At 30.3% G+C, this 11,024-nt stretch overlaps 1 protein-coding gene across 2 annotated transcripts in view; it reads right to left on the bottom strand.

Moving 5' to 3' along the window:
- The window catches only part of LOC107438674 (dimethylaniline monooxygenase [N-oxide-forming] 2), a 13,456-nt gene extending 3,415 nt beyond the window's left edge, over positions 1-10,041 (bottom strand). Inside the window, exons 1-2 of one of the 2 annotated variants that reach the window (XM_016051003.4) lie at positions 9,825-10,041; positions 850-1,492 (exon numbers count right to left, since the gene is read on the bottom strand). In XM_016051003.4, the coding sequence (XP_015906489.2) occupies positions 850-1,488 (639 nt within the window). In that variant the 5' untranslated portion in view covers positions 1,489-1,492; positions 9,825-10,041. Of the gene's footprint in view, positions 1-849; positions 1,493-6,159; positions 6,233-9,824 lie in introns of those variants that run through there. The other variant, XM_043039104.2, reaches the window with a different exon arrangement.
- Positions 10,042-11,024: the final 983 nt, after the last annotated feature.

The raw sequence follows: 11,024 nt of genomic DNA, 5'->3' as shown, positions 1-11,024 counted from the left end.
CAAAACAAAACAAAACAAAATTTATATATATATATATATATATGCATGTATATTTGTTTCATTATTAATAAAAAATATTTAAATTGCAATTACCAGCTAATATTCTACGCTTCTTCAAATTTTATAATTTTTTCTTTATTTATAGTCAATAGTACTATTGTTAAATATAATATTTAACTTACAAATAAATTTAAAATTATATCCACTTAGAAAGCGCTTAATTAACTATAAGACAATCATACTTGTTAAGCCTAATACTTTGTCGAGAATGCCCCTTATTACCCGAATTGTTACAAAATATTATTTTTAAATATTTGATAATAAGATCCGAAAGAAGAAAAAATATGGAAAAAGGAATATTTTTTTTTTCAAAGGGCGAAAATTTGGATGTACTAAACACAACACAAATTTAAATGACGAGTTGTAATATCGCAAGCACCTTAAAAAAACTTTAAATCCGCCACTTTAGAAATTAGGTTGCTTTTGAAGTCTTGCCAACTTCATTTCACTGTTATATATGAAAAAAAATATATAAGTTCATAGCTATTAAAACATTTAAATAAATTACATTTACAATGGTAAACATAATATGTAAAAATAATTTTAATATTAAGAAGTTTTAATTTTGATACTTGACCATTTTACTCCATGTGGCACAATTTAATGTCACAAAAGTGATTTGTAAAATTGAATAGTGTTTGAAAAATTTCTGTAACTACGACGTTGTAGGTTTGAAATATTTCTTTGTCTGAAAATGTCTTTTATTAAACGTCTGAAAAATACTTGTAATATTGTGTTTCTACAACAATCATAAATAAATTAAGATATTCTAGAGTTCTTTTGACTTACTTGATTAGCCACATTACTGATTTCAACGGCAGCATCTAATGCCGAACAACCCATTCCAACAACAACTACATTTTTGTTTGCATATTCTGCAACTCCTTTTAGACTGTGGGTGTGAATTATTTTTCCTTTAAACTTGTCTTGGTCTTCGTATGAGGGCCATTTAGGAATATTGATGTGTCCCACACAAATTACAACTCCATCATAGGTATCCACTATTACTTCACCGGATATAGTATTTTTTACACTCACGCTCCACCTGCCAGTTTCTTCATAATCAGCAGCCCTCTTTACCTCCAATACTTCGGAATTACACTGAACGTGCTTTAAGGCATCATTTTTATTGGCGTAGCTCATAAAGTAGTTAAATATTTGCCTGTGTTTCATATAGTTAGGTAATTCCTTAGGTGGAGGAAAGTTGCTAAAGGCTCCATACTCTTTGCTATGGTTGATGATTGTAGTTGGCATTATTGAAGGAACTCCTGTGGTAGATTCTTCTCGATAGTACCACGTGCCACCTGGTTGGTCAGTTTTCTCAAAGCAGTAAGGCTCCATATTTTCTTCTTTCAACATGATGGTTTGGGTAATGCCACAGAAACCGCCACCTACGATGGCTATTCTCTTTTTTGGCAAAGAAACCATACTTCTGAAAAATTAAAACTTCATGTATATATATTGAAAAATAATATTTTTTTAGGAACGTTTTTGTTTTATAAAAATTAAAAATAAAAACTACGCTAAATTCTTGAATCCACTGTTTTTTTGTATTTTATTTTATATCCGTCGTTGAGCAGCCGACCCAATTTCATGGGTTTACGACTACTTACGTTCAACTCCGTAGCCTTGTAATTTTGAACCAATCCAGAAGACAAGGAAACTCCTGGATCAGTACCCCCAGAGGTATTGATTTGTTGTGGGAACATGGAGGACTTTGAGACTCGACAGATTTAACGTGCATCAGTCACCATTTACTACACGGGGAGTCTTCGGCCGGCGAGGATCGAACCCACGACCTCTTGGATATGGGCCCAGCACCCTACCGACCAGGCTATCGCGGCCTGAATCCACTGTTTGAGATTAAGGGTTCCTTGGGGTATTCATCCACTTTTCCTTCGAGGTTAATATCTTCCTTACCTGTACTATGCATGATTCTTTATCGCCTTACGAGAGCATCGCCAACAAAACCAATTACTTTTATTTTTTGAAGTGCCGGATGCTATTTAGGCAAAGTATGAAATAATCGTCTTGATGAGGTTATTATGTAAATGATGAGCATATTACTGTGAATGACCGAAATCGATGGTTGTTGACTTTCACCGGTGAATGTTGACAATCAAAATAGTCGCTTTAGTGAATGTCCGAAATATTTATTACATCCGATTTGATATTAATTTATTCGTGGATATAATTACATTTATTCGATATTTCAATACTTACTGACGATAGATTTGAACAAACATCAGTGTTTGGAGTATCGGACAAATGTATACCGGGCAGTGGCACTTGACTTTAAAAAAACATCAGTGTAGGGTATACCGGGCAATGACACTTGACCTTAAAAAAACATCAGTGTAGGGTATACCGGGCAAATATATACCGGGCAGTGGCACTTAACCTTAAAAAAACATCAGTTTAGGGTATACCGGGCAAATGTATACCGGGCAGTGGCACTTAACCTTAAAAAATACAGGGCAAATGTATGCCGGGCAGTGGCACTTAACCTTAAAAAACATCAGTGTAGGGTATACCGGGCAGTGGCACTTGACCTTAAAAAAACATCAGTGTAGGGTATACAGGGCAAATGTATGCCGGGCAGTGGCACTTAACCTTAAAAAACATCAGTGTAGGGTATACCGGGCAGTGGCACTTGACCTTAAAAAAACATCAGTGTAGGGTATACAGGGCAAATGTATGCCGGGCAGTGGCACTTAACCTTAAAAAACATCAGTGTAGGGTATACCGGGCAGTGGCACTTGACCTTAAAAAAACATCAGTGTAGGGTATACAGGGCAAATGTATGCCGGGCAGTGGCACTTAACCTTAAAAAACATCAGTGTAGGGTATACCGGGCAGTGGCACTTGACCTTAAAAAAACATCAGTGTAGGGTATACAGGGCAAATGTATGCCGGGCAGTGGCACTTAACCTTAAAAAACATCAGTGTAGGGTATACCGGGCAGTGGCACTTGACCTTAAAAAAACATCAGTGTAGGGTATACAGGGCAAATGTATGCCGGGCAGTGGCACTTAACCTTAAAAAACATCAGTGTAGGGTATACCGGGCAGTGGCACTTGACCTTAAAAAAACATCAGTGTAGGGTATACAGGGCAAATGTATGCCGGGCAGTGGCACTTAACCTTAAAAAACATCAGTGTAGGGTATACCGGGCAGTGGCACTTGACCTTAAAAAAACATCAGTGTAGGGTATACAGGGCAAATGTATGCCGGGCAGTGGCACTTAACCTTAAAAAACATCAGTGTAGGGTATACCGGGCAGTGGCACTTGACCTTAAAAAAACATCAGTGTAGGGTATACAGGGCAAATGTATGCCGGGCAGTGGCACTTAACCTTAAAAAACATCAGTGTAGGGTATACCGGGCAGTGGCACTTGACCTTAAAAAAACATCAGTGTAGGGTATACAGGGCAAATGTATGCCGGGCAGTGGCACTTAACCTTAAAAAACATCAGTGTAGGGTATACCGGGCAGTGGCACTTGACCTTAAAAAAACATCAGTGTAGGGTATACAGGGCAAATGTATGCCGGGCAGTGGCACTTAACCTTAAAAAACATCAGTGTAGGGTATACCGGGCAGTGGCACTTGACCTTAAAAAAACATCAGTGTAGGGTATACAGGGCAAATGTATGCCGGGCAGTGGCACTTAACCTTAAAAAACATCAGTGTNTACTGCAGTATTATATTTCACATATAATTTTTTTACGATTGGATATCGATTCAAAATTGATATGCTTTCCGTTTCGACATTTGAGCTCATGTATGCCATAAATTCTTCTGTCGCTGGTGATTGGCATGAAGTTTTCAGCTTTAGAAAATTTGAAATCCTTGGTTTTTTTCTGTTACGTTATTAGTTATAGCAGGGTGTTCAGCTTGGACAATTCTTTCCAATTTTTTTTGTAGCCTCCTCCTTAGCTTTTTCTTCCAACCAATTAAATTTGATGCAAGGTAACAGTAAAATCGCATAATCGTATACATTCATTATACTTGGTTCACAGAATTTCCAAGAGCACTTTTTACCATTCTGAAACTTTTTCTTGAGGTGAAAATCACCTGTATTCAAAACCTTTGATATTCATGTCATCCTTTATCACAGGCAATTTTCAGAAGATGAATAATGACTGTTCTGGACACACAATTCTGGAGAACACTCCACTCACAAAGCAGTCAAAAAAAGATCAAAAGAGCCCTCTTTTCCCTTTCAAGAATGACAATTTTAAAAGGTCAAGGTATTTAAACACGAAGTTAGCTGTGAATGCATATGTATTGCACATTAATTCTATAAATTGAAAAAACATAAGCATTTTTTTTGTTTATTTAATATTTTTTTTTTTTTAGAAAGCTTTCCGAGTTTTAGCAAAAAGTAACGATTTCATTCGACATTTCCGCTACAAACACTTGAATTGTACTTCCCTAAAAAAGTAACTAAAGTACAAGTAAAAGTACCCAATTTAAAAAGTAACGAAGTACAAGTAAAAGTACCAAATTTAAAAAGTAACGAAGTACAAGTAAAAGTACGTACTTTTTACTTGTACCGGCGTTACAAGTAACGAAAGTAAAAGTTCTACCATATATGATCCCAAGGCACCGAGATGGTGTCAACAAGTGACAATAAACTTCTCTCACTCCGCATTTTTTTTATGTCACATATATAATCATTTTCGTCGAAGCAAAGATAAAATTGAAATAACAAATTATGCTTTGCTTTCAAAAAATATAATTAAAATATTCAAAAACATGCATTTTATCTGAACAATATTAATAAATAATTACGCNGACACCGAGATGGTGTCAACAAGTGACAATAAACTTCTCTCACTCCGCATTTTTTTTATGTCACATATATAATCATTTTCGTCGAAGCAAAGATAAAATTGAAATAACAAATTATGCTTTGCTTTCAAAAAATATAATTAAAATATTCAAAAACATGCATTTTATCTGAACAATATTAATAAATAATTGCGCCTCTAATGCTTGATTTTAATTTCTATGAAATTAAATAAAATTATATCGATATTTTGCTATATAGGGTATCCTTGCATTGCCACCTGCAGCTCTGTGCATGTAATGCACATTGGTTTTCTCCTGTCTTATCGATGATGCACAGAGCGAAAGATGATAGTTGCTTTTCAAGGTAGCCGCTGGGATAGCCTCTAGCTCGTTACGACTTGCGTTCAGACCATGGTTTGTAGAGTGATTTGTGCTCGTCTAGTTGTGTTTTATCTCCCTCTAACGAATGTAATATTACATGAATTTTAGAACACACTATAAATTAAAGTGAGTCGAAAAAAAAATTTGATTTCGGAACTCTTTAGTGCGGACAAGTAGTCCGTTGTACTAATAATAAAGGAAATATGGTTTTTATCTTCCGGCTGCGCATAATGCTTCCATTCCAATTAATGAAAAATTTGAAGAAAAAAAATTATCTTCTTAAAAATTTGAATTGGTTAAAACTTTTTAAAAGAGAATCCTTAAGTTTTCTATGCTTGTTCGATGGTTTAAATACCCTTTATATCTTAAATTGTGAACAAAATTTTTTACTATCGTAATAATTTTTTTTTTTAACTTTTCAATTTTTTTGTAATTTTTACTGTGTATCTCTTCTCGTATTATGTTAGATGAGTACAATCCTAAAAAACTCCACTGAAGCATGGTTACAATCTCAGATTTATCTACATACTTTCTAAACAATTGATTTATTTTTATACGGATTTTGCATTAAATTTACAGCATTTTGCATAAAATTTATTTTGAATGGAGTAGGATTTTTTTTTACTGACTTTTAGTTGAAATTTCTTTTTTTTTTTATTCTACACATTTGAAATCTAAATTTTAATTAATTTAGATCTCAGTGCTGTTCTGATATATAAATCTATAATACCCTTTCAGTCCCAAATATTTATTTTTCAATAAAAAAATCTGAAATTTGTAAAACAGACTCATTTTGCATTCAAAAGAACAAAACAAACAGAATTTTTTTTTTTTTTAAATTTCTTTAATAAAATTTTAAATGATTCCAAATGGCATCATTGGGAATAAAGTAGTGAAGGNAAGTAAATAATTCGCATCCTTACCTTTCTGTATTGGTAGCCGTTTGATTTTAAATTTTCTGGTACAAAAACGAAAATTAATATCAATTTGAAGTTCCTATCCGAATATCGTGTTAAAAAACTATAAGAATAGTGGGAATGATTACATGGTTTTAATTTAATACCGAAAAACTTTAAAGGGTGTAGTTAAACCTTAGCACTAATAGTTTATAAATATTACAACAATCTGCAAATCCGAGATGAAGAGCATTGTGTTTTTTATTGTTCAGTAAATTTGGTGAATAATTAATATATATTTAAACTATTTAACTAAATTGTTATGAATAATGATGATAGGCCATATTTTGAGCTCATAAATATACTTCTGTGCCATTGATAGAAATTTAAAGACGAATAATTGTGTAATTTTAGGATATTGACAATATGGCAGCTATGATTGTTTGTTTACATTAAGTGTACACGTGAAAAATGAGTTTTTGTCAGATTTAATTTGCTAACTGGAAGCAGTCTATTTGAAGCAAGTAAGGTGTAATTCTCTTTACGGATTCATGAAAATTTGCGAATTCCGTTCATTATCCGCCAAGTAATTTTAATCTCCTAGTCGGATTGATTTAACAAACTGCTCTAAATTGTTACAGAATGCATGCAGGTTTTGAGTCGTATAATAATGATATTTATGTTCTTTTAACATTTATATAGATTTATCATAAAATAAATTTATTTTAAAATCATTTTATATCATTTAACTACTATTTACTTCGGTTTTATATAAATTCATATTAATATTCTATCAGTGCTGTGAGTATAGTTGATTAAAAAAAATAATTTTCCTTCCCAATTTTTATATCTATGTTTATTATTTTGATAACGTACAGCTTAACAGAATTTTCTGAGTTGACAAAAATTACAATTTTTCATTTTACTTGTTATTTTACTCCTACATGAAAGAGGCATTTTTTAAAATTATTATTTTTTAAGTTGAATTTCACTATTTTTTGATAAAATATTACTGTAAAGTGTTGGTATCTACCGAAACTCATCTATTAAGATTGTAGAAAAATCTTCCCGGAAACTATCTTTATCATAGAAAGAGGAAAATTCCATTGATTAATTGGTTATCATAAGAGGCTACAACATTTCTTGCTTTACTTACTTAACCGCACCTTTACAATGCAATCATTATTTTCTTTTATTTAGTTTAATTGATTGTTACAACAAAATTAAAAATTATTCATTTAAATGATTCAAAAATATTTTGTTGTAATAACTCAGATTTGATTCCGCTGTTAATATTTACAATTCTATTGGGAACAAATCTGAACATAACCCTTCTGTTCGGTTACATTGCAATTTTTTTTTACCGATAATTTTTTTAACCACAATTTTTTTTTACCGAAAAAAATAAGTAACAACGGTTTGAAAAGAAATTAATGATTTATCTTACTAATTTTAATTTTTCCTAATTTAATTGCATTTTTTGTTAGGAGGACGCAGTTTCATTAAAACACTTGCGAAAAAGTAAATATGATTTACAATTATAGTAAAACGGTAACTAAAAACGAATCTTTGAATCTAAGCTTAATCTTTTAATATTACATTTGAATTGAAAATAAATACTTTTTGCCGGATTATTTCAGATATTCTTTTCAAACTAGTATAACAGTGATTATATTTTTTATTATGAACTGGTAATCAATCTTCCTCTCTCAAAGATTTTTGTATTCAAAACTATTCTCAAAGTTATATGTACTCATTTCTGACCGCAGTTTTTTTAATAATTAATAATACTATTTAAAATCAGCGCTTCTTTGTTGTAATAAGATAGTTAACAGTTTTAAATGAAAAAAAAAAACGTAGGTTTCAATAGCGAAATCTTAAGTACATAAGAAATATAGTAAAATACACTGAAAAGAAAAGCTTTTCTGTAGCTATATAACAATTATTTTTATCATGATTTTGAATTTTATTCGAGAAATGAATGTTATAATATGAATTAAAATGCTGAAAAAAATTTTATATAACATATGCGACTGCGATAATTAAGCGACTCGCAATTTTCTAAAAGGTTATATACAAATTCGGATCAAATTTCACGCATTTTATAGGAATAATTTGCATGTAGTACAGCTTATACCAAAATTATTGGTTTTTAATATCTGCGTAATATTTTTCTAAAATTGACAAAATATTTTCTTGAAATTAAATAGTTATATTATTTTTAAAAAATGTGTTTTTTTTATCTGTTCTTTTTATCTACTGTATGAAAGTATTTTAGAAAAAAAAATATCAAAGACTGAAATTTTATCATCTTAACATATAAATATAGGGAGTGTTGAACCATACAACATAACTGATATAATTTAAATATGTAAAACATCATAGAATATTGGAATTCTAATTATTCTTATTATGATGAGACTTTTATTAATCATGCATTTCATAACACCTAGTACATCCTATATAAAGAGAAATTAGAATATATGTTCCCAAAATGTTTATCTTCATTTTGGGAACTGGTAATTTCAATTTATCTGAAATTGATTCATTTTTAATACAAATGACAACAGGATATACTGTTTAATTTTATTATGATTAAGCAAATTTGTCTTGTTAGTTTTCCGGTCTGGTTAGAAATTAGATTAAAAGGAAACCAATGCATATGCATGGATTACTATTTATCGTCAATAACTGTTTGTAATGAATTTAAATTTGTATTCCAATCATATTAGAAACATTATCCAACATAAATTATTAAACACTACGCATTCAATCTTTTTAGCTTTTAAGGCAAGACTGAAATTATTTTTTACTTTCGCATCTATTCAAGCGAAAATAATTAAATTTATATAATTATGTAAAAAATATTAACATTTAGTAAAGGGAAGGTAAAATTCAGCTACTGTGATGTTTCTAATTTTAATTTTATTTTAAATGAATAAATTTCAGTAAAAATATTGAACTAAAAAATATAAATATAGGCACCGAAAACTAACTCATTGACCACTCACTTTACTTTAGATTAATAAGATAATGTCTTTTTTAGAACTACTTTGAATCTATGATTTTAAAGAGTTTGCATATGTAATAAACCATCTATAATAAAACATAGCTTAAAGTAGAGACTTTAATTATATTAAGTACTTTAATAATCATTTTCCTAATGTATAATTTAGGTATTCATTTTATTCATTAAAGCAAAAAGTATAACCTAAACTACCATAATATGGTTATATTTACCATGTTTCTCGCTCTGAGGAAACACCAAAAAGCTCGATAATTGTTACCGAAGCATTTTCTTAATGCAATTGGTAAAATTAGCAATAAAACTGTGTTTTATAAACTGCGTTGAAATTGTGGGAATAAGAATTATAATTTTGTAAGCCAGAATTTCCGATAAACCACTTTCTAGCTGATGGGAAAATAACGAAATTCACGGTTAAATTCGGAATACTTTGGTTTAATTAACCTGAATTATATTTTTTTCTTTTTTCTTCGCTGCCAAAAATGTTAGTACCAAATAACACGGTAATTTTACTTTAAACTATGATTTCACATAAGATTTTTGCTAACTTACTTTGAAGTATTTAAACTATCATGTTAGAGGGTTAAAATTTAAAATTAACAAATAAATATTTGAATTGCATAATTTATGAAACATTTTATAAAAAGTAAATAATTCGCATCCTTACCTTTCTGTATTGGTAGCCGTTTGATTTTAAATTTTCTGGTACAAAAACGAAAATTAATATCAATTTGAAGTTCTGTGTTCACTTGATTAAAAAATTACTGACTTTTTTCTGCTTATGTATTACTCTTGGGCAATAATCTATTGTCAATCTATTATCAATGGTTTCTCTAATAATATCTTCATATAATTTGACACGTGTTGGTGATTTACCCTTCAAAACCATTTTATTAAACTTACCCAGGAACTGGGAAATCGTAATGCATTAAATCAAATTTTGAAAAGGACAATAGCAAATTATGCTTGTAACCTTGAACTATCATATAGATAATTTGTTCACATACACGTGGAACTGCATATTGATTGCAAATTGATCAAACTGATATTTTTTAAATATTTAAATGATTAAGAAAAATATTTTGAATAGAGTTTTTATTTTTTCTTGCATTTAAATTTATTCGTGTACCTTTACTCAGTTGGTACCAACTAATATTATTTGATTAAGAAGTTTACTGAATAAATTACGAAATTGCTTCAAAAGGAAAGTCCATAGTTAGTCAAAGAGAATTTAGATAAAATTAAAAACAAACTAAATAATTTCCGTATCATAATGAAAACCTTGAATTCATAGCCTTTGAATTCTTCGACAGCCTATTCGCAAATTAGATTTTAGAATAAAATATGAATTAATATAAATTATTTCAAAAAATATTTTCGATTAAAAAATATATTGTTTTCGGCATATGTATTCTGGATCATACGCTTTCTTAAATTTTTTGCTCACAATTCAATATTTATTTTTACTTCCAATTGCTCAAAAATTTTTATAGTTCTTTATCAATATTGGAGAATAATTTGCGAAAATGCTTTCAATTGAAAGAAAAAACAAAACAAAGTTAGTGCTCGAAAGTTAACGCTTTTCGGGCGTTACTAACGCGTTTGTAAATTCTCGTTCGACAGCAATTTCAGCTCGCTCAGAAATGAAACGCTCACTTTGGCGAAATATTCTCTCGAAGCATGTACCAGAAAACGGTTTCATCAAAAACGAAGAAAGTTGCATGAAATTTGAGTATCAATTTTTTACGGTGTGTTGACATAATTGAAAAAAGACGTTGATATTAATGCTTAAAAATTTTCTAGTTTCATTTGCTTAAAAGAAGTCAAATTTACTAATTTTAGAAAAGTGTAACGCTTGTCTCCTTGG

This window comes from Parasteatoda tepidariorum, chromosome 4, assembly GCF_043381705.1.
Source record: "Parasteatoda tepidariorum isolate YZ-2023 chromosome 4, CAS_Ptep_4.0, whole genome shotgun sequence".
NCBI lineage: Eukaryota > Metazoa > Arthropoda > Arachnida > Araneae > Theridiidae > Parasteatoda > Parasteatoda tepidariorum.
This window is presented reverse-complemented; position numbering and strand designations above follow the sequence as displayed.